This window comes from Sesamum indicum, linkage group LG3, assembly GCF_000512975.1.
Source record: "Sesamum indicum cultivar Zhongzhi No. 13 linkage group LG3, S_indicum_v1.0, whole genome shotgun sequence".
In the NCBI taxonomy this organism is placed as follows: Eukaryota; Viridiplantae; Streptophyta; class Magnoliopsida; order Lamiales; family Pedaliaceae; genus Sesamum; species Sesamum indicum.
The window spans coordinates 22485204-22510895 of record NC_026147.1 but is presented as its reverse complement, the minus strand read 5'-3'; the positions used below and the strand labels follow the sequence as shown (position 1 = coordinate 22510895).

The following is a 25692-nucleotide window of genomic DNA, read 5'->3' as shown; positions in this document are numbered from 1 at the left end:
GGCCGTCTTAGCTCAGCCGGTAGAGCGCATGGCTTTTAACCATGTGGTCGTGGGTTCGATTCCCACAGACGGCGAAATTCTTTTTCCTAGATTAAAATTTTCGATTAGTAAAGCAGCTGGTTTTTAATTTTTAATCATTTTAGGATTTAGAAATATTTCTTTTCTGGATAAGTTTATTACAACTTGTATTTAAAGTTTAACTTTCACTTTCAATTTTATTCATATTATTAACATAATAATTTAAAGAAAACTCGTTTTCACACCTGTTTGCTAGTGAGTAGAATCTCTTTGAAGAGCTCATTGAGAGCAAAAGAAGGCTTGCCTCAGAGTTTCCATTCGATTTCTATCAGAATGTTTCCTCCATGATCCGCACAACGCGAACGAGGGTTTCTCTCTGCTCTGATCCACCACCGGGAAAGAGCTTGAGTTGATCTAAGGTGATCTCAACTATCACTTATGGAAAAAGATGTAGCCAAAATTGTGTCATTTAAGGCCCCTTGAGGAAGCCCCTCCTTATAGTTATGCTTCAGACTCTACTCTTAACGTTACGTCCGGTGGAAGAAAGAAGAATGAAAGCATGAGAGTAGCGATCCCCTCTTCTTCGCCTGATACCGACCGATCTGCCATCAAGCAGCAAGTCAGAGTATACTTGAATCTCTTTGTTTAGCTGTTCCTTCTCCTTTTTCTTAGCTTCTAATCTTCTTCTTTATAACATTGTTTGATGATCTTTCTCCAACGAGATATATAAAGAAGGCGTGCTTTCATAAGGTTCTTAGTCCATGCCTAGCCTTTTTTTTAGGACTCATTCTACCAACAAACCAGTGTTCAAGGAGATAGTAATCCCACTAGTGCTGTAGGTTCTAGAATTGGGGTAGACCTAGTACTAGAGCTAGATCTATTTCATTATCAGTATGGGAAGGTTCTAAACAAGGTAGAACTATTATAAAAAGAATATGTTATAAACACAAAATGGTGGTTTTGACAATACTTCGCTATTCTTTCGTGATTCCAAAAATGTCCTTCAACTCATAAAATAATTAATTTATTCAATTTTTTGAGTTATATACTAATTTAATTGTCAGATTAATATATTTTATTTATATTTATATTATATTTAAAATATATATATTATTTATTATATGCACGTAGAATAATATGTCACGATAACTAGAAATAATAATAAATAAATAAATAAATAAAGAGTTCTTAATGTTTACTTAAAGGAATAATAGAAGCAGAAACACAAAATGCAGGGAAAGGAAAATGAAAAAAAAATATATATATAGAGAGAGATAATTTCCATGTTATTCTTCCCCCTTTTATTTTATAAATGCAGATATAGAGTTACACTAATAATTCAACTGTGAAACTCATTATTCATGTTTATAGACGAGTGGTATTAAAATGTAAGCTCAGTCGAGTTTGTTTGAGTATTGATTTAAATTTAAAAAAATTAGGTTGAATTTGAGTTCAAATATGATTTTTGAAAAGCTGAAAAGTTGTTTATAGTTTTTGTTTGGTTAAATTACTGTTATATATAAATATTTGTAGTATATTATAAGTTTATTAATGTGGATAGTGGCATTATTATAATAATGATGCCCATTATTCACTATGACGATAATCATGGAAATAATGAAATAATATTATATTGAATAGTTATACAATACGATATTAAATATATTTAATATTTTTGTATAGATGGGCTCACCAATAAATGAGTTAGAGTTCTGTTTTGATAATTTTGAAATGAGTTTGAATTTAATCACAACAAAAGGAAAGAAAAAAAGGTTTGAGTTTGACCTGGACTTATGCGATATTGTGCAGACAAGTGAACAATTCCGTTGTCGTCCAGCGGTTAGGATGTCTGGCTTTCACCCAGGAGACCCGGGTTCGATTCCCGGCAACGGAAACGTTTTCTTTTTTGTTTTAATAAAATCGCTCTCGCACCAGTAATTCTCAGCCGTCTCTGTTACCTCCCACCGTTGCTTTTGTTTCCCTTATCAGTCATTTTTGCTTTTTCGTTCTTGTGGGGAGTGAGTCACGGAAGTATTTTCAGTTTCGGCCAATCTCGTTTATTATCACCACCTTCATGTCAGTATTGCCCAAAAGCACTGAATCCTCCTCTCATTTTCCTCCAAATTTTTCATTGACAATCTTCTTGTTTGTTTTTGGAAAATAGGATTTATTATATCAAATCGAATGAATTCTTGTGCAAATAGCTCGTGAAAAAGTTTGAAGTAGCAGAAATTGTAAATATGAATTGATTTGGGCTAATTATACAAAAATCAGGGAGATTGTGAATTTAGGATGTCACTGGATTCTGTTATTATCGGAATCTGGAAGTAATGCATATACTAACATGATTTCCGGTTTTGGCTTTTGGCTTTTGTAGATGGTGTCTGCCTTGGCTCCTCCTCTTCCGTTTGCTCTAATTTTTGAAACTCAGCGTGGAAGGATTAACTTCATACTTTTCGCATTTCAGACTGCTTTGATGTTGTGTTATCAATTGGCTTACACATTCATTCTCGGTGCGTGAGTTGTGATTGATGTACGCGATTCACTTCATGTCATCGAACCAAAATTTTTATGTATACATATCTCAGACAATACATATCTCAGACATCTAGATGTTCTCTGTTCAGGGCAACCTGCCACTCTCAACACCCCGAATAAGCTTTGATGACTCTAATTATTCTACAGCTTCTGCTACAAGATTTTGGAACACCCAACTTTCAATAAAATAAACCTAGAATCAGCCCACAAGTACATAATCTCGTGAGAATAGCAACATGTACAATATATGTTTGACGAAATGCCTCGCGGAAGAGAACTAGAGACCTACAACCTGTCCCCAAAACGTGCTCCATACAATACTCTTAACAGCTCGCCACAACCCAACATAATAATACTCTGACCAACCACATTGGTAACTAAACTAGTCCAGAATATCATCAACTACCATCCAAACATACAACACTCAAACCCCAGTTGACCCGAACCCGCCAGAGCCCCTAACAGTTGAATCAAGATCATCGACCTCAGAGACCTCAGGCGTCACAATTTTCTGGATAATCAACTGCGCAATCCTATCCCCAGCTTTCACTTCAAAATCCACATCCGAGTGGTTGAACAGAATCACTCCAACTGGTCCCCTGTAATCGGCGTCAATCACCCCTGCGCCCACATCAATCGAGTGCTTCCACGCCAACCCGGATCGTGGAGCTGCAGTAACCCAAAATCAAGACAAAAAGAAATAATGAATCAGCTGAAAGAGACCAACCCATCATTTTGGACTAAGGGATCGATGCCAAAAAAGTCAAAAAGGTAGAAGAAAAATTACCAATACGAGCATAGGTTCCTTCTGGAACAGCAATGCTGAGATCTGTGGGTATTAGCGCTTTGCCTCTAGCGGGAACTTTAGTCTCAGCCGCACTACAAGATCAACACATGAAAACACAAAATGAGAAAAATTGAGGAACATAGAAAACCTTTCTGCAATAATGTGAAGACATATACCTGGAGAGGTCGTAGCCAGCAGAAAGCGGGGAAGCCCTTGAAGGCAGAACAGCTTTCTCAGAGAGCTTTTTGACCCGTAAAAACGGAGCGCTTTCATGGGTTTTATTTTCAGAAACGCCGTTTTGGTGGATCTTTTGGATTTTCGGCGAGGGTTCTTCAATTTCAGGGGCGTGATTCGGGTTTTCCGCAGCTTGAGCCATAATCAGGGCACGAGCACAGATTCTGCGAGATGGGTTTCGAGGGAATTGACAAAGGGTGGAGGTGATCAGAGCGAAGTGGGTATTAAATGGGGGGAAAGTTGCCCGGAATATGGGATTGCGGAGAATGGCGCCAAGCATTCCCGCCATTTCACATGGTGCGGTTGAGTTGAGTGTTATTGCTCTCTGCAAGTTTTGCACCAACCCCAATTTTATAGTGTTAATGGTGTTGGGTAGTTTTCCAAATTTATGAATGAATAAGGACGATACCACTAATATTGTATCTGTTGTATATAGCTGTGGTCTTGGTGCATGTTTTTTTCAATTAATTTTTCTTTAATACAATGTGGATGGCAAGTTGGGGAGGTTGAATTAGAGTTCTTGAGATGGATTGTCAAAGGCGAAAGCATTATTGGTATCTCCCTTCCCATTTTTTAAGGAAATAGATACCTCTCATTTAATAAGAAGTGATGTCGATTCAATTAAAAAAAGTGATGCTAATTCAATTAATTAGTTGTCATTTCTAATTTATTTTAAGAATGAATTTTCCACACAAATAAATGACAATTGATTTACATCAAGCTACCACGCATTTGAAGCCCGCTGTGTCTGGAATTATTCTCGGCCCAAAATAAGATGGGCCTTATCCCTAAATGTCCGATTGTAAACAGATTATAGTTGGCCTTTGGGCCCATAAACTAAAAGAATGTCCAGGAGAATTATGGGCCTTAAACAATGTCCAGGTTAGATCCTAATCTTTTACAGAAAGGGATGTGACTAACGTGAGCGGGTCTCCTGCGTCCGTACGCTGCACCCATTATATTTTTCTTTTGGGATTTATCTTGCATCTGCCGTTGCCCTATACTTCACCCGCCTTTGGCTATTCTGTCTGTGGACCTTCAAGCAGTCAATCAAAGGGTTTTGTCTCTCTACCTCGCTTTTCTCTCTCTAAAAATCTCTCTTCCCTCACTTCGATCATCAATGGCTGACAAGACTGAGTTCGTTCCTCGCCCTAATCTGATCCCCAAAGGTTCTTTTGCCTGCATTCATGTCCTTTTTCAGTATTCTGATTCGTTCCTTTTTTTTGCGCCTCGTTTCTTGTTAACCATCTTTATGAAGTTCGTATCTTTAGATTTTTTCGTTTCTGTGAAATCCTAAACTGAAGCTGCTAGCGGGCTCTCACTTTTGGTGTTACTGTGGGTTTAGGGGTTTCTTTTCAGATTAATTAACCTTTTTTTGTTTTTTTTTAATTTTTCATGTGTGCTTAATTCCTTCATTGTGCTAATGAAAGCTATTGTACATCATCTTCCTCTCCCCCCCTTTTTTCCTTTGGTTGCATGCATCCTGTTGAAGCTTTCTCTCTCTCGAAATTGCGGGAGTTTGAAATTTTCTGCTTTAGCTTTTTGAGTTAGACTTTTTTTTCTAAGATTTCTTTTATTTATTTATCTTTGCTATGAGCTAAATCTTTATGTGGCGGCTGCTGGATGCACTTAAATAATAAAAAGTCGCCACCTTCTTTTGAGTATTGATTTCAGTATTGCGTTGTGGGTTAATCTAACTGATAGATTATAGAAAAACAAAAACATCCCTGCATGAAATTCTTGGTCGGGAATGAATAATTTTAAAGCTGTGAATGTGTAAAACCATTTCTCTTTTCTTTTACCACCTGCTTAGGTGTGAGAAACGCTTTTTTCCCATTGCAGTTTATGTGATGAAGGAAGCCAGTGAGAGATATATTTGCCTGTATATTATTGCCTGCTTTACAGAGTAGGGTGCAGCTTTAAGGAGTAACATTGTGGCTGCTCTCTCCTTGATGTTTTGTTTCTGTAGGGGTTTTATAATAATGTTAGGCGCCCCTGGTTATTATTAGAATAACAATATGAAGTTGGAGAGATATGTCATGTCTTTTTTCACTACATAATTGTTCTTTGTGCCATTAAATTATATTAGGATTATAGGAAGATAGATTATGAAAGAATGGGCAAATGGAATGTGCTTTTTGGTCTCTTTACTCATCATTGATTGCTTGAGAACTTTTGTTGATCTCTTATATTGTCGAACACCAAATATCTCAGGACAAAGTCTATCCTGAACATTTTGAATTTAAGAAGTCCAAGAATTTTTATTGGCATTTCTGGATCTCCAGACCACCAAACTTTGACTTGTAAGATAAGTGTTTAGCTAGGATGTATGCTATTTGTTTGTATAATAGAACCAAAAGGATGTTTGTGTCACAAGTTTTTGTTTCAAGTGATCCCTGTGGAATGTTCTGGGTTCTCTTTTCAAGGATCAGATTGAATCTTCAATTTATTTTCATTTCTCTTGAAGTCACTCAGTCTTTTGTCTCTCTTATTTATGTAGATGTTCAAGGACCTGATGATTCCATTCCACTTTCACCACAGTGGCTTCTGCCAAAACCTGGGGAGAATAAAACTGGAGTGGTTACTGGGGTTTGTCATTGTCTACATTGTCTTCTTCTTGCTAATTTTTTTTGTTTGTCCCTTTGTTATGATGATGCGCGAGATTTTGTGATTTAAGGACTTTTGCAGAGACCTTCCTTCTTATGTGTCTTTATTCATGCCATTTTATTGTTCTTTGGTGCAGGAGAACCATTTTAGTTCAGTTCCAGCTCACACCAGTCGTTCAGATATTACGAAATTACCTGGAGGCGGAGAGGATTTGAATGCTAACCAGAACAAGAAAGATGTTTTCCGTCCATCCATACGCGATGTGGAATCTGGTCGTCGTGATCGCTGGCGTGATGAAGAAAGGGACACAAATTCCTCTGTCCGCAAAGACCGATGGAAGGACGAGGAAAGAGAGCACAGTAATAACCGCTGGGCAGACCGATGGACTGATTCATCTGGGAAACAATATGGGGAAGTACGTCGTGCCCCAGGAGAGCGATGGACTGATTCAACAAATAGAGACAGTCATGACCAACGTAGGGAGAGCAAATGGAACACTCGATGGGGGCCTGATAACAAAGAGGCTGATGCTGTGCGTGATAAGTGGGGGGACTCCATTAAAGAGACTGACTTACATCTCGACAAAGGGTCCTCCCAACCTCATCATTTGAAGGATGAGAGGGATGGGGATCATTATCGACCATGGAGATCAACTTCTTCTTACAGCCGAGGTAGAGCCGATCCCCATCACCAAGCTGCAACCCCAAACAAACAGGTTCCAACATTTTCACATGGCCGTGGACGTACAGAAAATCCTGCACCGTCCTTTTCTCTTGGAAAGGGTAGGTCTAGCTTTACAGGTAGCTCTGTCACCCACATGACTGTTAACTTGCAATCACGTGGGCCTATCTTAGAAAAAGGTGATATTGGTGATGGAGAGCCCCATACTCTAAAATATAGCAGGACAAAATTGATTGATATATACAGGACAACTGATATGAGGTCATGCACAAAGTTCTTAGAGGGTGTTATTCAAGTGCCTTCTCTCACAGATGAAGAATCTGTAGAACCTCTGGCATTTTGTGCACCTGCATCTGAAGAATTGGTAAGTCCAGTTCGCTTACCCACCAGTATGGAAGTTTAATCAGCCTGATGGATCATAAAATTAATTGTTTACTCCTCTTTGTAGGTTATCCTAAAGGGAATTGAAAGAGGAGAAATCCTGAGCAGTGGTGCTCCACAGATCAGTAAAGATGGATCTGCTGGCCGTACGACTACTGACTTTGGGCAGTATAGACGAAGCAAACTTGGTAATCAATTTGATAAGTACAGTTATCTTTCTGTGTTTCGTTAACTTTAGCCATTTTTGATGGATGGTAATTTTGTCACTTCAATTTTTGTTGTTTCAATTGGCTTCAGCAGGCAGCAGAGATGATTTGCCAGCAGAAGATTCTAAACATGAGATGGACTATGCCAGAGGTGGATATTCAAATCATTCAGAAAGCTTGTCCCATGAGAAGCAGATTAATTCTTGGCCTAATGCAAATGTTGAGACAGCACAGGACTATCAGGCCTTTTCTGAGCACAAATTGAATTCTGGAGGTAAATTCAAAGGCATTATTTTGATAATTAGAGATATGCAGCATAACTGAAAGCAGGCTGGCGAAGTCAGAGAAATGACCCTTAAATACATTTGACTTAAGAATCAATCAGAATATTTCTCTAGAATCTTTTGTCTCATTGATATTCTTGGCAATGTATCTGTATATTGATGACATCTCATATCTATGGAATTATTTGCTGAGGTTGCAATTTAATTGTCCATTTCTCATGACTCTTGAGTCATCTGCTTTTTGTGCACTAGTGAAATCTTAACACATTATCACTGTTCATCTTTACTCTGATTTCTACATGTAGCTTCTCCTTTTATGGCATAAATGATATGTTCTTTTTTCCAGCTGTGAAAGAAAATATTGGCAATCATAGGAAGAACAATGATGTTTCTGCCACTAGGGAATCCAGTGCGCCAGGTTATGCTGGTTTGTGGAAATCTTCATCGTCTGCAGACCACTCCAATTCTATCCCTCATGATTGGAGAGAGCTAGCTGCTGAGGTTCAGAAAGATTTTAACTGGGAAAACAGTTTGATGGATCCACTGACCACCAGGAAAGAAGGACCTACATGGCAGATGGGTGATCATCAAATTATGAGAACGCAACCATCTGCTGTGTTGGACAGGGAGATGGAACCACATAAAACTTCTCAGCCATCTCCTGAAGACCTAGTTCTGTACTATAAAGATCCGCAGGGTGAAATTCAAGGTCCTTTTTCTGGGAGTGATATCATTTCATGGTTTGAGGCTGGGTATTTTGGCATAGAATTGCAAGTTCGGTTGGCTGGTGCACCAGCTGATTGCCCATTCTCTTTTCTTGGTGATGTGATGCCCCACTTGCGTGCCAAAGCTCGACCGCCTCCGGGATTTAGTTCACCCAAACCAAATGAAATCCAAGATGCTTCTGGTATGTTGAACTATGGGAGTTTTGCAAAGCTTCATGCTGTCTCAAACGAGCCTGATGTGTTGAAAACTGGTTCAAATTATAAACATGGTTCAACAACAGAGGCAGAAAACAGGTTTCTGGAGTCATTGATGGCTAGCGGTATGAATACTGCATCCCTTCAGAAGTTTGAGTTTTCAGAAGGTTTATACATTTCTATGTAAACAAAGAAAATAGAAAACTTTCTTTTAGTTTCTAATATCAAATAGTTTTCAAAATGCTCGTTTTGGGCCTAACTTTATTTGTTAATGATAGTATTCTTCCTAATCTGAAAGCATTTTTACAGGTATTCAGGGATACAGTGGAAATAATTCTGGTGCACTTCCTCCTTTGGGCTCTAACAGTGGGGATGACCCATATTTATTAGCCAAAAAGATGATGCTGGAGAGGCAGAAATCTTTGCCAAATCCTTATTCAATTTGGCCTGGGAGAGATGCAGGCCCCTCTGGTGCGAAGACAGATTTGCTGAATGACATCTCACTGGCACACGCAAAGCTGCTATCTTCTATTGCGGACAGTGCTCGTGGACAAAACCATTCTCAGAATCTCGACTTGATGTCCGTCCTTCAAGCCTTACCTGAAAGAGCTACCTCCACTGGCAACAATGCTATGAGTGGTTGGTTGAATTTCCCCTTCCACGGAGGGTTTGACCATCAGGATAAGCTGGACATTCACTCTCAAAACTTTCCTCCACAATCAGGAATTGGGATACAACAGCAAAGGGTACACCCACTTAATCCATCTGCAACTAATCCATTGGCCCAATCTATGGATAATAAATCCAACATAATAACCCCAGAAAACCTACTCGTATCTGGTCTAACCCAAGATCCACCACTGAGTTTGCTGCAACAGCAGTACATGTTGCAGCTCCAGTCTCAGCCTCCAGTTGCACCGCAGCAGCTCTCACTTTTGGATAAACTGTTGCTGCTTAAGCAGCAGCAGAAGCAGGAAGAGCAGCAGCAGTTAATGCGACAACAACAGCAATTGCTTTCAGATGTGCTCTCTGATCATCATCCCAATCAGCGATTAGGCGACCAATCATATCTGCAATTGCAAACTGGTGGTTTTGCAGCTGGAAATCCTAGTATAGGTCATTCTTGGTTTCAGCAACCACTTGAGTCGCTTCAGAGGGATGCACAGTTACAATCCCTGAATTTACGAGATGAAAATGCAAGCGCTTCTAATATCATTTTACCTGTTTCATCAGCCAGTGTTTCTCAGGATATAAACCCAAATGTTGCTCCGGAAACTTCACCGCATCTGCCACATCAACCTTCTGGTAATGTTGAGCAGAGGATCTGGGATGGCCTTCTGCCTGATCAAATTGTTAGCAAGCAGCAAAAAGGCTCTTCTGCACCTACTGGTTTGGAGAGAATACCTGTTCCTGAAATGGCAAGCAAGGATTCTTTGGAACAGACAACATATGATGATGAAACTGTTGGAATTGCAACCTCTGGTGTCGCTTCAAATTTTCCACCTGTGGAACATGTAGCAGAATCAGTTTCCAAGCAATTGACAGCTGCTTTTGAGAACAAGCTACTGATCCATGAAAATGTAAAATTAACAGAGATTTCAGCCAGAGCATCTGAAGAACCACAAGTTGTAGGGGACCAACTTGTTGGTGAGTCTTCTCCTGCAGAGGAAATGAAAATTCCCGAAGCACAGGAAGCAAAAAAACCGTCAGAAAAGAGGTCGAAAAAGCAGAAAGCTTCAAAGGTTTTGACTGACTCCGAAAGAGTTGTATCTGAGCCACAACAGCCAAAGTCAGAATTTGAAGGAACAAACTCAGCTAATACAAAATCCGAGGCAGTAATAGTTCATGGAAATTCACTTGAAGCATCTGTGTCCAAAAAGGAGAAGAGGAAGACTAGCAAAGTTGCTGACGCTGATGCGGATGTTCTACCAGGCAACAAACCAGTGCCTGCCCTCATGTCTGCTGATCAAAGCGTGAAAACTGAGAACAAGGATCAGCCGGGACAAGTTGTTGGTTCAGAGCAAAATCATGCTGGGCAACGAGCATGGAAACCTGCTCCTGGTTTCAAGCCAAAATCATTATTAGAAATACAACAGGAAGAGCAGAAGAGAGCACTGGAAGAAACAACAGTTCTGGAGATCTCAACATCTCTGGGCTCTATGAACACCTCTGCTCCTTGGGCTGGGGTAGTTTTGAATTCCGATGATAAGGTGCTTAACCAAACTCATCATGATGCCAGCACTGAGTTAAATTTTGAAATATCAGAGAGTTCCACAATGCAGAAGAGCAAGAAGAGCCAAGTAGAAGATCTGTTTTGGGATGATGTTGCCAAGTCAGGTGAGAGAGAGATGCCAGTTTCTCATAGTGCAGCTGGGGTACCTTCTAAATCTATTATTGGTTCTCAAATGGATTCTGCTGCTGCTGATGACTTTATTGAGGCCAAGGATACTAAAAAGAGTCGTAAAAAGTCTTCTAGAGTTAAGAGTGCAGGAGCTAAGGTTACTCCTGTAGCTTCAGTTGATGTGTCTGTTGGATCAAATCCCACTGAAAAGGGAAAAAACACTCGCAAAGTACAGCTGGAGAAGGAAGTCTTGCCTGCAGTGCCATCTGGCCCATCCTTGGGAGATTTTGTTGTCTGGAAGGAGGAGTCCGCAAGTCCATCCCCTGCCCCCGCTTGGTCTACTGACTCAGGGAAGCATCATAAGGCTGCGTCATTGAGGGATATCCTTAAGGAACAGGAAAGGAAGGTGCCATCTACACCAGCAGTTCTGGTGCCAACTCCTCAGAAGCCTGCAGCTAATCAACCTACCCGTGGAAGTGGTCCTTCATGGTCATTCTCTTCATCATCTCCTGCAAAGGCTGCATCCCATGCACAGATCAATGAAGCATCTTCTCGTGTAAAACATAAAGTTGAAGATGATCTGTTCTGGGGGCCGTTGGAGCAAGGGAAGCCAGAGGCTAAACAGTATGGCTCTTTTTCTTTTTCATTATTATCTAATATATTAGATATATCATCTTTCCTCCCAAAAAGATCAGATATATGGTTGTGATTCTTGCATTGACTTTTAGATTGACATTTTGTTAAAAGTTAAACCCGAACTTTTCCTCTGTGTTTGTTGTGTTATGCTGATAAGGGGCATGCTCAATATGGTTCCGTGCCTGGTAGGTCATATTGAAGAGTTTTTCATAATGTTCATAATTGGCAGCCTTGCTAAGCATGAATTTGGCTTTGACTTTGAGCAAAAGCTCTTTGCTTCATAACATTGCAAGTGGATTCATCTACCGAGCAGTAGGGGTGGTGGGGGGGGGGGATCAGCATTGGACGTAGTACCAGCTCTTTTCCATGTTAAAAGAGAAAAATGTATGCAATGGCTGGTGTGATTGGCGGAGGCATATCTATTCGTGCATGCTAAGTTGGACTTGATGGAGATGGTTTTTGCTAATGGGACGAGGTATTTTGCTAAGTTGAAGGGATATGAATGCTTTTATTTCCTTTCTCTGTCATACATGGTCAGATACGCCTAGTTGGAGCATCTGTAATTATACATCAATGGCTGTCATGTATGGGTGGTTATTCTGCTGTATACAATATGGTTATTTATTTTGATTAGCTGGTTAAAGGGTTGAGAAGCTGGTATCTCTAGTGGTAATTCAAATAAATTTTTCTCAGTGGATGTAGAGTATTTATGCGGCTTTATCATTAGTGTCAGCAATGAGGATGGCCAATAATTGTCTGGAGTAGTATCTTTTGTTGAAATAACTAAAACTTAATATTTCTTTTGATGACAATTGCATTGGTGGCCGTCTGCTTGAGTTATTATGGATATTGAGCATAGCAATTCTTCATTTTGTTTGAATTAATGGTAAAAAAACATATATTTAACGCATTTGGCTTCTGAGGAATATCTGGCCAGTCATACATGTCTACATGTTGGAATACTGGTTTGTGTATATAAGATGCTCTCTATATTTGCCTGCAGGTCAGATTTTCCTCAACTAGGAAAACAGGGCAGCTGGGGAAGGCAAACGCCCCCTGCGAAAGGAACTCTTGGAGGGTCATTGAACAGGCAGAAGTCTGTTGGTGGCAGGCCTGCAGAGTATTCTTTTTCTTCATCTGCTTCCTCTGCGCAGCCTGCCCTGAAAGAGAAGAAGAATGCCTTAACTAAGCATTCAGGTCGAAAATTTTGAGTGACTTAAAATTTCTTGTATTTTATCTCAAGAAGAAAATGAGAAAATGAAATGACTTGTCACTCCATAATGTTACAGAGGCTATGGACTTCAAGGAATGGTGTGAGAGTGAGTGCCTCAGACTTGTAGGGTCAAAAGGTACTATCTAACAGCCTTGTTATCTTGTTACCTTCATTGTCCGTTTTAAAGTAGATCTTGCCTGTTTCTCCACTGCCTGCTTATTTAAACACATGGCAGTCACCTTTGTTATAAGTTGCACTTCACAAGTTGTGCACTTGGGCTGCCCCAGACTGTGCCCGCCTGGTCCATGTTTAACACTAACCTTGTCTACTTCTGGGGCAGGCCCTTGGGTCTTGGGATTTATATAAAGGCTGTACAATTTTTATTCTTCATCTAATGCAACATGACAGGTCATAAAGAAAATGTTGCATTGTATTATTAGAACAGTTTCATCTTTCTTCATTGATCGTGCACTGATCTTATGGTTTTCCTTTTCTGGCAGACACAAGTTTCTTGGAATTTTGTTTAAAGCAATCAAGAACAGAGGCTGAATTGCTTCTGATAGAGAATCTCGGTTCCTTTGATCCTGATCATGAGTTCATTGACAAGTTTCTAAATTACAAAGATTTCTTGCCGGCAGATGTTCTTGAAATTGCCTTCAAAAATCGGAATGATCAAAAGGCCACCGCCTCAGGAGTGGGAGACATGACTTCCGGCTTTGTTGATGTTTCAGGCTCTGATATGGGTACTGGTGCAGCAACTGATGGCACCCCAAAAGGAGGAGGAAAGAAGAAGGGGAAAAAAGGAAAAAAAGTCAGTCCAGCTGTTTTAGGATTTAGTGTAGTTAGCAACCGGATTATGATGGGGGAGATTCAGACGGTTGAAGATTAAGCCGTCACAAGGAAATTGTAAATACATTTATGTTGCAACGGACTGTAAATGTTTTTCTTTGAGGGAGGATTTTTAGGCCGTAATTATAGAGCAACTGCAGCAGCTAATATGCCTGCTCAAGCAATTTTGTCAAGTTATCAACTGTAGGTTTATTTTACTGATTGTAAGTGATCAGGCTTTAATGAAAGGATTAGCTAGTTCTTTATATACATATATATATATATATATATATATATATATTTCCCCCCTTAGCCCCTTGTGCACTGAATTGCCACGGCGGACACTTGGATGGATATGTGGTGAAAGAATTAACAACTAAAATAATAGTATACTCATTTAGATCAAACCAACTTGTTATACAAATTTAGATTACTATATTAGACTGAATAATTCTGTTTTGGGTAGTTCTTCAAGAACTTTAACATATTCAGATTAGATGAACGTCTGCTTGTTCAGCTTTCAATTCCCTTTAAGATTTGTTAAATCAAGACATGTCAATACTCAATGTACCAACCCGGTAGTGAGTTTTTTATTTGTTGGAAATGGAGTTCTTGTACCTGATCCACCCATTTTGGCATCATCCTGAATCCTGACAGACAAATCTTTACAGCCGTGATATATGAGGCTGAGCACTTGCAAATCATTTGAAATGCAGAAATGCCAATTAGAACAGAACCAGAGGAAGAGCAACAGTAGCTGTGTTATTACCAGGAAATTGATCATTTATTACAACTATCTTTCCTGTTTGGCCTTCCACTAATATATGGAGTATGCAATAATGTAGCTTCAAGAAGACTATGAAATGCATCTCATTGCTTTGTAATATATATGCAAAAAGCAACAAACTACAAATGAAACGTCCATCTCTAAGTTCGGTTCTACTACTGGCTTCTTGTCTTCCCTACTTAACGTGGTCTCGCTTCCTTGGATTTCCTACACGAGTCAAAGAATACACATCAACACAGTGTGAGCTTCCATCGTGTAAAATATAGTTCGGTTTTCTCAATTGAAAATGCTTGATGAACATAGAGAAAATAAACAGGAATTATAACTTTGTTCAGTAAATGTACAGGAAGAGTGGAATTTTCTGATGAGTGGCCTAGTCTTTATAAGTTTCTGTATCTTGCATTTACCATGGCATGGTCCAGTGTAATTCAGTATGTTTTGGCCTTTTTGGCAAATTGGGAGCAAAAGCTTCTACACCACCCTATGCGTTCCATATTAGAATTGAGTTGAAATTAAAAATCGGCATTATGGTAGACTCTAGCATATCACAGACACAGAGGTATTCGCAGCAATGCATTGCTCAACAATACACACCAAAAAAGGAGTGGCCTTTAACTTCACAAACTTACTGGAACTTGTTTTTGTACATATAAAGCCACCAGTTTACACACAAAAAACCACTAGACTTCATGGAATTGGTGTCAAATGAGCAGCAAAATATATTTACTGTAAAGCCAGGTTCTTAGAATTCTGGAACTGATAAAAAGTAAATCATAGTACAGCACCACTTATTTTGGAAGTTGAAAGCCAATTCTTAACACATAATCAGCTACCACACGACATATAAGTTTCCCAACCTCAACATTCAAGCAGAAGATCTCCATTGCCCTTAGTTTGTTAAGATTTAGAGTTTCTCCAAAAATTGGTGTTCATGTCCATTTCAAACTCCAAAACCAGTGTCCCCTGGAATGGAGATATTATCTACCTAGCAGTTGATTGAACTGGAGGCGGCTCATATACGTCTCTGGACCTGAATGACATCTTGGCTATCTCCGAAAGGGCAGCATCCCTCACACTGGCAACCTCACTGGTCAAATCCTGGTATGCTGCCCCGAAGGCATCTCTCCAGAAACTTGGCAGGCTAATGGTACTACTGTGCTTGTATGCATCCCACATTTGCCTCACCATCTTTTCCCTTTCATCCACATCCTACAAATTTCCAGCATCAAATACAAGATTCACCAAATGATGACAGACCATTCATAGAAACACATGAATAAGCAAGAAACATGCTAAATCAAATATGCTGAAACCTGGAGGCCAAGTGTCAATTACATAGTATTTAAACGAGTTTAGTGCGAAATTCAAAGATCATTATGTGAGATCAATAATAAGCCCTTCTGCCAGAATATGGATCCACCCATATTAACTTTATTGTTTAGCAAATAGATCAAAATTTTTGGCCTCCAATTACTGGTGACATCCCTTTTGTCAATTGCGAATGCTTACTATAGATCTGAAAAGACTGCTCTTTTACTCGCTTAAGGCAAAAGATAATCATAAACATAACCCAGAAAAGATATACTCCATCTAAATGAACCAAAGCAAAGTATAGCCAAGAAAAGCAAAAATGTAAGCTATATTCGTACCAGAATATCAAGATCACCATGGATGGAGGAGCCCAAGTCCTGTGAGGGGTGTTTAATAATAACATCAGATGATTTCAGAGTGACAGAGCCAGTGAACATGGACCAAATTGCAAGCAAGAAGATCGCACCTAGAGCCCACAACTTGTATCTGCCTCTGCCACACACGCCCTCCAAGACCGAACCATCTTTCTTGGTGCTGAAACTTGCTGCTGGACTGCTAGTGGGAGATGTCCATGGCTTTTGGGCTTCTTCATCCCTCATCTCTGCTTTCGGATATTACTAGTGTCGGTTACAGGAACTCTCTCAACTCAGCTTCTATGCTAAATGAACTCCGGTTAGAAGCTAAAAATGGGAATTTCAAGAAGTGAAAATATTGGGATTGGGGTGGCCAGAAGGAAGTTCTTGGGGCTTGGACTAAGTGCGTATCAGTGCGCCAGTTTGCCCGTCCTTCAATAGGGAATGGGATTACTATATCACCTCACAGACAGTGCATGGTGATTTTAGATTACAACCCCACCCCCCACCGACGCTGTAGCCTCTACACTGCAGCATTAAAGTTTTGTCTGCTGTTGTTAAAGTAGCAGCTGATTTGACAGTAGGAATCGTGTCTTCTTTCTTGGAATTGATCTAAATTTTCGTTGGAGATATAGCGTAAATTACAATTATTTTGTAAGACGTTTAATATAATTATAAATATTTTATTAATTTTGACGTTCGTTTGATAATGAGTTTTTTCTATTATTTTTTTTAATTTTTATGGTGAACTGATAAAATATCATTTAAAATTATAAATTATAATTTTATATATATTTTATAATTTTTTTGAATTAATATTACCTATAGATTAGATTTTACCCTCAATTTTTTTATACCTTTTCAAATATTTTTTATTATTTAAAAATATTTAATAAAAATAAAATAGTAATGTTCACTTCATCGTAGGGGATGTTTATAATTTTTCAAACCACAAAAAAATATTTATAGTTATGCTAAATTTCAAAAGAGTTGGTTGTAATTTATCCACAAATATAAGTACTGCTCTGTATTGTTTGCTGTTTTCGAAAAGTAAATTCATGTTTTCATCCCAGCAGAAAAGAGAATATTCATTTATGGATACAGAGAAGAAAAGGATGAATTTTTAATTTTGCCCCCTGACAACATACTGTAATATTTTATTTTGCCCATTCAATCTTATAAAATATGGTTGTTTCTGCTTTCAATTGAAAAACATAGAAATAAGATAATAACATATCTTGGACCAAACTTAATAGTACAAGTAACTACTTTTGGTATCCCAACTATAGTCCCACAGTGGAAATCAATACTCTAATTAATTAAATAAACAATCATGAAATATTTAATAAGTGATAGTGAAACGGCTAGTGCGGACAGCAGCAGATCCTAAATTTTGAATATACAAGAACATGGGATAAGACAACAACTTCCCTTGGCTTCAGGCATCTAGTCACATGGTTGTACGACTTTGTGAAAATCTTTGTTTCTATTGAACAGCCGCAACAATCTTAGCATGCATTCCGCTGCTTGAAGTTCCGATTTATGTTACTACTCTATTTTAAAACAATGACAAATTACAGCAATGGTGCTATCAAACTCTTGGACTCTAATGTGTCTGACTCATTATAAGATTCATTATTTTTATTTCCCCACAAACAAAAAATATCAAGAGACAACTCACATCATAGCCCTTCTTAAACGTGATCATTAACAACCATACATTATGCTTGGAGCTCTTACTGCTTCTTACAAATTACAAATAACACTTATCTCTCTTCCAGGGAAAAAAAACACTTATACAACATTTATGAATTAGAACAAAGTTTATTACGTCCTGGTCTAAACAATAGATTGAACAGAAAATAATTAGTTTCAACCACAGTTCAAGGAAGTGGGAGCGTAGTTTTAGCATTCATCAAAAGATGACAAATGACAACTCCTACACTATTGAACAAGTGACCCTCACAAGGAACAAAGTGCTAAAACAGATTCCTCATTCAGGTAGGTAGGATTCATCTGCCACCAATAAAATTTCTCCTCTCCCATCAACAGTTCGCAACTGAATTCTGGAATCACCTAATTCTCCGTACCGTTCCAGTCGTACTTAAGTAATCATTCTCAAAGCTTAAAGAAAACAAGAGCTCATGATGATTTGGACAGCATCAGCTCCCATATGAGCCATTACATGCTTAACAGACCATCAGTGGCAAATTTCCTTCTGTACTCTAGTTTTTAACTTGGGATGTGGTCGCCAGTTAAAATCCAGCTGTTCAGCTCAACACTTTACATTTTGAGTGCAAAGCAAAGTCCAAAAGATTGACAGCCAGTTAGTTCTCAAAATATGGAGCAAATCATCTATTCAAAGAAATTAAAACAGAGCTCCCTCAAAATATGGAACAGGTTTTTCAACAATTTGATTCAGACAAGGCTGAAACATTGTTTAAATTCCTATCATTGGGAGCTTCACATGTCAAAATATAAAACAAGAAAATCAAAATATAACACTTTATGGATACTTAACAGATGAGATTAAATCCACAACAACATTTTCCGGTCATAGTAGAGCTTGCAAATCTGAAATTAAAAAGAATCTTCTGTTTTTTTGAAACCATTGATCAGATAATTGTAGTCTGGAAGCATTTTTTTGATCGTCATCTGTGCATCCGCATCAGCAATCCTCACTTCAATGGTCTATTACTTCTAGAGAAATTGTAACAAAAGATGAAAACAACTTCAAAAGGCTAAGAACAAGACTACTAGACATAAAGACCAAAGTCAATAAGCAATCACATAGAAAAATTACATGCGGGCTACAGATAAAATTGAATAGGTAGAAAAGGCTCAGAAGGATCCATTGGTTTCTATAATCAAAGAGGAAAACTCCCCTCAGAAAATAGGTAGATTTTCAACATCATAGCCACCACAAGATCAATAACCTCTGCAGATGATCAAATACTCCAACTGATAGGTGAGGATACAACAATGTAAAAGAAATAAATTATAGAAGGCCTGCTCAGAACTCGGATAAACAATCATGGGGGTTTCATATGTCCAGACATAATTGTAGAAAGTTCATCAGAGCAGTAAAGATTGCCCACAAGAACAAATGAACAAGATATGATGAGAAAGCCACTAAAATAATCCGAGGTTTCCCTGAAAAACTGAGTATCAAAACTTTCCTCACAAAGGACAAGCAGTTCAAGGATTTTAAAGAACTGAGTATCTCAGAGACATTCCAAAAGAGGAACTATGCAGACACTCAACACGGCATCAGGTTCTGTCCGCCCGTCTGCTTTTTCTCATCATTGAGAAACTTCTAACTTTTAAGTTGCAAACACAAAATCCAGTCAAGCCCATAACACTAAAAAACCAAACATGTTTGACAAAGTTACACATCCCGCATTAACTCATTTTTACAACTCAAACCTTTTTCCTTCATATCAATAATTTATGCATGCATATTATGTAGCCAAAGGAACACACGTACTTAAATTCATTACCTCAAACAAAAACTCAATTTAATCCACACACCTCCCTAGAAAACCATTCACCATAAATCCCACCAGCCAAGCCAAGAAATCCATAGAGAATAATCAAAATTGCACAATGTAAAACTCGGTGGCATCAGATAATAAGCGGAGTAGGTAGTCAACACAGACAATCAGTGTGTAGGATAAGATTCAAAATTCTTCATTTGCCATCGCAATTTCATCCTTTCAAACAAGAAATATTTCAATAAAACGAATCGAAAAAAATAAAAACCAATATTTCACCAGAAAAAAAAAAAGAAGGAAAAATATCGGAAGGTCCATTTGACACCAAGGCAATACAAACAGAGTGTGTGCAATGGGCTGGTAAGCCATCCTATTCAGGTTTATGCATCAGTTATATCCCCAAGCAAACATCCGACAATGCACTAGGAGAGGGTAAACCAGATGCAGTCATCACCAAAGGATACAAACAAAAAACCGCCTGTATACATAAAATTTACGGAAAAAGAATGAAAAATCTTTTGAAGGGACCAAATTAAAGAAAATTGGAGGGATCATCTTCAATCACAAGTATGAGGAGAGATTGCTCTCCCGTTCGAATGAAAGTTCTGGAATTGGGAGGCGGCCATTGAGGCTGTTTAAATAGGGATTTAGGAAACTAGGGTTTTATGTCCACTGCACACTGCCTGCCGTATAAAGAGAGGAGAGCCGCGCAAACTATTAAAAGAGGGTTTTTATTTTTGCATTTTTTGTATAATTTTTTATTTTTAATCAATTTTTGTTGTTTTTTCTTTTATTTTGATGAATTGCATGAAATTTTTTATATTAAAAAAAAAAAGGTAAAAATTTCTGGCCTTGATCGTAATTATTCTTTTTTAAGCTTAACTGTGGAATTTAGTGTAAGTCACTTTGATCCCTACATATATCCATGTCTCATGATTTTGGTCACTAATATATTACAATTTATTTCTTTTTTGTGTAGAATTGGTGCAACCATCAAAATGAAAGTTAAAAACTAACAAAATTTTGGAACATGGCCATATTGTGTTACAAAGAACCCAGAAGCAAATTATAGGCAGATCCTATAGGCCGAGAAGAATACGAGCAGATCAACTGTAATTGTCTATTTCAAATGACATAAAGATTCTTTCAGGCTCAGCAATATCATAATACAAGGTACAATGGTTGAAAAGTCCTACAACGTGAAAAAGTCGAGGGGAAAAGTGCCGGTGGCCAATTATACATTACATAACAATGGAACAGGTACATGGAGAAATACATAAATATTGATATTTCTGCAAAAGAATTAACAGGTTCTATTTAGTACAATAGGCACCTAGAGCAACAACTTAGTCCGGCTCCTCTGGTCATCAGGAGGTTGATTTCTTACTACCCATATGGTAGTAACCCATATCAGATGTAAAATGTTAACTAGCTTACAATATCATCAAGTTGGACTGCTAATATCGATCTAACTTTAATACTCGAGTTTATTGCTGCTATCCCATATGTTACTAAATTGATTGCCTTTACTGTTGGACGCCATCAGATAAAGGGGAAGTGATGCCATCTTCGAAAAGTTTGACATGACATAGCTTACCACCAGCTTCATCGGCAAAAATAATCTTTTTCCTCTCCCTGGGGCCAGCATCATTGGAGGCAGCAACACCATTCGGAGTCAGTTTCTACAATATTGAAGAGGCAATGTAACCTGGGTATCAGGGGATCATGAAATCAAGAAAACAAATACTATTGTCTGTCAGTAACTAGATGCTCCAACTTTTTCTAGAGATTTATACAACTAGAGTCTCCTTTCCATAAAATAGTTGTTACCTTCTCAAAGACAATTTGCTTAGAAGTAATATATCTTTACTGTATATGAAACTGAATTTTGAAGGATAAACAATGACATTTAACATTTTCAGCTTTCACCCTTGAACTTACTGAAACGATAAACAGAAATTACAGAAGAATAACAGAAGGTGCAAACCATTATTTTACAAAAACGGTTGCAGTCCCTTTGCATCATGGATAGCCACTTTCGTGCTGTTTCCTCCATTCTCGAAGCACTATTAATTGCTGATTTTACCTGTAATGAAGAAATAAACATATTTAGCAAACAACGGAGTCTATTGCTGCTTACATGCAGATGAACAAGTCTTAATATGCATTTAGGAACTAGACTAGGTTTCCAAGTTGAATCTTGATTAACAGGCCACCAAAGCACAAAATACCAGCATGGCCTTCTTAATATAATTGAACAGCAGATCGACAATGCCACAAGTCCTGAAGCCAATGTATGTATGCAAGAGTTTCACATTAAATTTTAGAAATGTATCACCACCACAGTGAAAGCACAATGAAGAAACTAGAAAACAAAGATCAAAGAATATTCCTCTGGTGCCAGAGTCCTGAAAGCACCTTCGAGAACCTATGCATGCAGCATACATACCTCATCTGCATCACTTCTCAAGGAAGCACTGCGATATGCTTCAAAAAGCAACTTTTGCTCTACAATGTCCTTCATCGATTTCAGCTCGTTCATCAGCTTCACTGCAAGAGACTCCATGTCTTGCATCTGCCGCTGTGAGAATGCAATAGCACTTTCAGAACAACCTTGAATGGACGTACATCCAGCACTAAGGTTAGGCAGGGTGCGGGAAAAACGAGGACTCTCAAGATCGACTTTTGCATTCTTTGACTTCTTTATGATATCTCTGGAACTTATGATGACTTTTCTCTGGCCAACCTGCCCCTGCCCTCCATGTTTAATGGTTAGTCTAGTACGATGGAATTCTGGTCTTACAAGTGAAGACTTCTTCTCAGTTTGTCTGTCAAAGAGCTGCCCTTTGCATTCTGAACCAACTGTAGACATTGAAGAGAACAATTTAAGAGATTGTAGGGATAAAATATTTTTTGTACATGAGTATGCTTGACCGATATTCTCTAAATTAGTGTCATCTTTTAGGTACTCAATCAACAGAGTAAAGTTCTGCAAAATCAAATTATGCACAATAAATGTATACTTTTACATCATTAGAGAAATCCATGCATTTCACTTACTATGTTGGTCAACACCATCTGATAGCTCAACTGAATTCATTGCCAAGCATAATTGCTCTTGAGAAGACGGAGAGATGGCCTACAGATTTAAAATGTTAACATTAACCTGCAAATATATGCAAAACTAAAAAATATCATGCAGAATATTATTCCTAACCTTTCGTGTAGAAAGAAGTCTTTCTGGAGGCTGACGTGATTCTGGTGTTAAAATTTTGTCAGCACTATCTGAAGTTTGGTGCTCTCTGGAGGACTGACTTTTTGTCTCGGTGATTGAAGATGCTGAACCCTGCTTCTCCACAGCCTTCAATAATTCATTCTCCATATTACTTCTAGAGTTCAAGCCATTTTTTTTTAGATCTATCAAGGTAGATGTTAATGATTCCTCCGCGTCAGCTATATTATCATTGGTTGGAGCTAAATTATCATCAATCCTCAAGGAAGTAATGGACTTCTGAGAAGAACTGCAGATCTTCTCAGGGGCACTCAGACAATTATGTTGCTCATCTGTCATTAATTTATCCTCAGTGCATCCAATGTTACAGCCAATAACCTTACGAGGAACTGGGACTCCAGAACTACTGCCTTGTGCAGATATCTCTTCCATACTAGAATAACTTCTGGAAGGCATACACACATCTGAACTTTGGTCATCAGAGAGTGACCTTCTGCAAGAATTTTTATCCCTAATCTCTTTGCCCTTCTCAATTTCCAAAAAAGCCAAATCTAGAGATTCATCGCAAAACAATTCTGGAGTTTCCAACTTACCAGTCATGCCGTCCGATGGGTCGAGTTCAGAAATGGGCTCATTGTCCTCCAAATGTTCGTAGGAAATCTCATTAGTAACACACTTCAGGCATTCTTCTGCAGAATATAATGGTTCTCTCAGTTCTAGCTGAGCCATCGTTTTCTGGAATCCATTTGACGCTTCACCACCCGGACTTGCTACCTCATTTTGGCCCATGGATGCATCAGCAGCAGCAGAAGTTTTTCTTTTGCATCCTAGTTCATTGGCATCTGGAACCTCAACTTTGACACGAATAACTAGAGCTAGGTCAGGACCAACTTGTGGCAAACCTTCAACAAGGTTCGTTTCGGATTTGATATCAAAGGCAGTGGTCAAAGAGGAGACAACAGTTCCCTTCATGCAATTCTTTTTGGCCTTCAACTTCCTTGAATTCTTGGATTTCCAATTGATAATGGGCTCATTAAGATCGGATTCAGCTTGCAATGTCTTTTGGTTTGCATATGCCAGGTTAGAATTCTGATCCCTAGAAGTAACTTTCCTTTTCCTTTTTAGGAACCTTTGTTTAAGCTGTCTCAATGTGGTTTCATCATCCAAATCACTGTCCAAACCATTGTCAGGATCTGAAACAAATTCATCTATTTCATGTTTTATTTCCCTTAATGTTCTTTGTGCCACAGGGAAACATGGAACTTCATATTTCACACTTTCTTTACCCTCGTATATTTCCTTAATAGTCTTAAATGAAAGGGCTGGCCTTCCATGAGAATCTGTATTGTAACCTTTAATAACCAAATCTCCTCTTATGATTTGGATGAAATGTGTATTTCCACAACCCCTTAGTTCCATTGAAGCAGAAAAACTAGACAAGTTCTTCTCCAGATCCTATCTCATGTGACTCACAGCAACAGCAATTGTGATACACTGAATGTACCACCAAAGACTACAAAATAAAATGGAAATTAGCCTTGTCTTTATATGAAGAAAACCAATGAAGCTTCTTTCTCAAATTTCTAAATTACTGAAGCTGGAACACAACCACCAGACTATGGAAGCAAGCAAAGAAACTGTTGTGTTCAGGATGATACATGTGTCCCAGACATGGTTATCATGGAAATGTTAATGATGCAAAGCACGTCGATCCTCAAGTAAAAGAGTAATAGAAGTAAGGGTAATAATCAACTGCAATTACATAGCTCCAAATAAAAACATTCTCATTAACAATCCAAAAACAAGCACATCACATACAAATGATAGCACAAATCAATCAGGAACAGTGCAGATGATCAGCAGGCTTAGAACCACATTCTGAAAAGGAACAAAACTTCTGAACTGGGCATATAACATGTGGAGCCCAAAACCTCAATCAAGAATCAATCAATATCTTAGCCAGACTCACAAGAAACTTCCGAAGTATGCCTCAAAAGTCCCAGATCACTGGTATACATCTAAACTAAAACAAGACGTGAAATTTTGTTGGGAGAAAACCATGCTAACTTTTTTCCCATCTCTGAGAATTGTTCAATTACAGTCAGAAGACAGATTTCCTCAGATCTAGTGCATTAACCCACACAAAATTGCTCCAACAATACACTTCTGCTAAACTTTCTGCTACATCGACCACCTCATAATAAATCTCAGAAATGATTGGAGTCAAGACCCACACAAGTAAGAGCTTATAATGCATCAAAAAACTCCAATCAAAGCAAATTTAAATCAAATAAGGCTTTCATTCAGACGCCTGCCATCCGCAAAAATGAACAAGCACAGAATTATTAAATTAGCATCGTTGGCTAACAACATCGATTCAGCAAAGACCCAAACTGAACGAGTAAAACTGAAATTGGAATTTGCAGAAACAAACGCCAGTCAGCAATCGTGGTGTATATCCGAGGCTCACCTTACACTGATGCCGTCAAATTCACCTACAGAGAGAGAGAGAGAGAGAAGGAGAAGAAGGTAGTGTTTAGTCAGATGTATTGCTGTGTCTGTGTGTGTAAATCGAACAATCTCGCGGGAAAGGTTTGGCGGGAAATAGGGATATCCAATCCACCCGGCCCCACCAGGGGGAGTTTTAGGGCATTCCTCTTTTTTCTTTTTCTCCTTCTTCCATCTTTTCCAGCGCATTTGAAGGTAACAAAGAATATCACCAGTGAATTCACGCTAGTGGTAAAATTTGCGATTTTATAAACCAATTTAAGATCATATATTTAAACGTATTTATATTATTTTTATTGTAATTTATTTCATAATTATTTATTATATAGATAT

The 25692-nt window shown here is 38.4% G+C and overlaps 4 protein-coding genes and 2 non-coding genes across 9 annotated transcripts; 3 read left to right on the top strand and 3 right to left on the bottom strand.

Annotated features, from left to right (window-relative positions):
- Nucleotides 2-74, top strand: TRNAK-UUU. The gene has a single exon. It is a non-coding gene; the product is annotated as a tRNA-Lys (tRNA).
- Nucleotides 1841-1912, top strand: TRNAE-UUC. Its single transcript has one exon. It is a non-coding gene; the product is annotated as a tRNA-Glu (tRNA).
- On the bottom strand, nucleotides 2718-4007 carry LOC105159237 (deoxyuridine 5'-triphosphate nucleotidohydrolase). The gene is made up of 3 exons (XM_011076230.2): nucleotides 3520-4007; nucleotides 3344-3435; nucleotides 2718-3225 (listed from the first exon to the last, which is right to left on the bottom strand). Exons 1-3 carry the CDS (start codon nucleotides 3864-3866, stop codon nucleotides 2981-2983), a joined length of 684 nt encoding a protein of 227 aa, XP_011074532.1. The 5' UTR covers nucleotides 3867-4007; the 3' UTR covers nucleotides 2718-2980.
- LOC105159236 lies at nucleotides 4549-13942 on the top strand. 2 transcript variants are annotated; one of them, XM_011076229.2, is made up of 10 exons: nucleotides 4549-4746; nucleotides 6078-6166; nucleotides 6321-7229; nucleotides 7314-7434; nucleotides 7547-7726; nucleotides 8083-8781; nucleotides 8966-11621; nucleotides 12637-12830; nucleotides 12923-12982; nucleotides 13347-13942. In XM_011076229.2, exons 1-10 carry the CDS (start codon nucleotides 4698-4700, stop codon nucleotides 13733-13735), a joined length of 5346 nt encoding a protein of 1781 aa, XP_011074531.1. In that variant the 5' UTR covers nucleotides 4549-4697; the 3' UTR covers nucleotides 13736-13942. The 2 variants fall into 2 exon arrangements, with proteins under 2 accessions (XP_011074531.1, XP_011074530.1); XM_011076228.2 differs by having other exon boundaries at nucleotides 7544-7726.
- Nucleotides 14419-16660, bottom strand: LOC105159234. Of its 2 annotated transcripts, none has more exons than XR_847572.2 (3): nucleotides 16111-16658; nucleotides 15319-15670; nucleotides 14419-14668 (listed from the first exon to the last, which is right to left on the bottom strand). XR_847572.2 is itself a non-coding variant. In XM_011076227.2 (3 exons), the coding sequence occupies exons 1-3, from the start codon at nucleotides 16369-16371 to the stop codon at nucleotides 14641-14643; spliced, it is 513 nt and encodes a 170-aa protein (XP_011074529.1). In that variant the 5' UTR covers nucleotides 16372-16660; the 3' UTR covers nucleotides 14419-14640. The 2 variants fall into 2 exon arrangements, 1 of the variants encoding a protein (XP_011074529.1); XM_011076227.2 differs by having other exon boundaries at nucleotides 15447-15670; nucleotides 16111-16660.
- On the bottom strand, nucleotides 20728-25612 carry LOC105159233. Of its 2 annotated transcripts, none has more exons than XM_011076225.2 (6): nucleotides 25322-25612; nucleotides 22837-24364; nucleotides 22680-22758; nucleotides 22069-22481; nucleotides 21607-21705; nucleotides 20728-21301 (listed from the first exon to the last, which is right to left on the bottom strand). In XM_011076225.2, the coding sequence occupies exons 2-6, from the start codon at nucleotides 24268-24270 to the stop codon at nucleotides 21146-21148; spliced, it is 2181 nt and encodes a 726-aa protein (XP_011074527.1). In that variant the 5' UTR covers nucleotides 24271-24364; nucleotides 25322-25612; the 3' UTR covers nucleotides 20728-21145. The 2 variants fall into 2 exon arrangements, with proteins under 2 accessions (XP_011074527.1, XP_011074528.1); XM_011076226.2 differs by having other exon boundaries at nucleotides 21159-21327.

What these genes read in the sequence shown, in the direction of transcription:
- LOC105159237 (XM_011076230.2), bottom strand. Translation starts at nt 3,866, where the DNA reads ATGGCGGGAATGCTTGGCGCCATTCTCCGCAATCCCATATTCCGGGCA. An exon ending in GCTGGCTACGACCTCTCCAG is followed by an intron (nt 3,436 to 3,519) that starts GTATATGTCTTC and finishes TTGATCTTGTAG; the next exon opens with TGCGGCTGAGACTAAAGTTC. An exon ending in AGGAACCTATGCTCGTATTG is followed by an intron (nt 3,226 to 3,343) that starts GTAATTTTTCTT and finishes GGGTTACTGCAG; the next exon opens with CTCCACGATCCGGGTTGGCG.
- LOC105159236 (XM_011076228.2), top strand. Translation starts at nt 4,698, where the DNA reads ATGGCTGACAAGACTGAGTTCGTTCCTCGCCCTAATCTGATCCCCAAA. An exon ending in CCCTAATCTGATCCCCAAAG is followed by an intron (nt 4,747 to 6,077) that starts GTTCTTTTGCCT and finishes TTATTTATGTAG; the next exon opens with ATGTTCAAGGACCTGATGAT. An exon ending in CAGACTTGTAGGGTCAAAAG is followed by an intron (nt 12,983 to 13,346) that starts GTACTATCTAAC and finishes CTTTTCTGGCAG; the next exon opens with ACACAAGTTTCTTGGAATTT.
- LOC105159234 (XM_011076227.2), bottom strand. Translation starts at nt 16,371, where the DNA reads ATGAGGGATGAAGAAGCCCAAAAGCCATGGACATCTCCCACTAGCAGT. An exon ending in ATGGTGATCTTGATATTCTG is followed by an intron (nt 15,671 to 16,110) that starts GTACGAATATAG and finishes GGAAATTTGTAG; the next exon opens with GATGTGGATGAAAGGGAAAA. An exon ending in CCAGTTCAATCAACTGCTAG is followed by an intron (nt 14,669 to 15,446) that starts GTAGATAATATC and finishes TGACTCGTGTAG; the next exon opens with GAAATCCAAGGAAGCGAGAC.
- LOC105159233 (XM_011076225.2), bottom strand. Translation starts at nt 24,270, where the DNA reads ATGGAACTAAGGGGTTGTGGAAATACACATTTCATCCAAATCATAAGA. An exon ending in AGATGGTGTTGACCAACATA is followed by an intron (nt 22,482 to 22,679) that starts GTAAGTGAAATG and finishes CAATGTCTACAG; the next exon opens with TTGGTTCAGAATGCAAAGGG. An exon ending in TGAGAAGTGATGCAGATGAG is followed by an intron (nt 21,706 to 22,068) that starts GTATGTATGCTG and finishes TCTTCATTACAG; the next exon opens with GTAAAATCAGCAATTAATAG.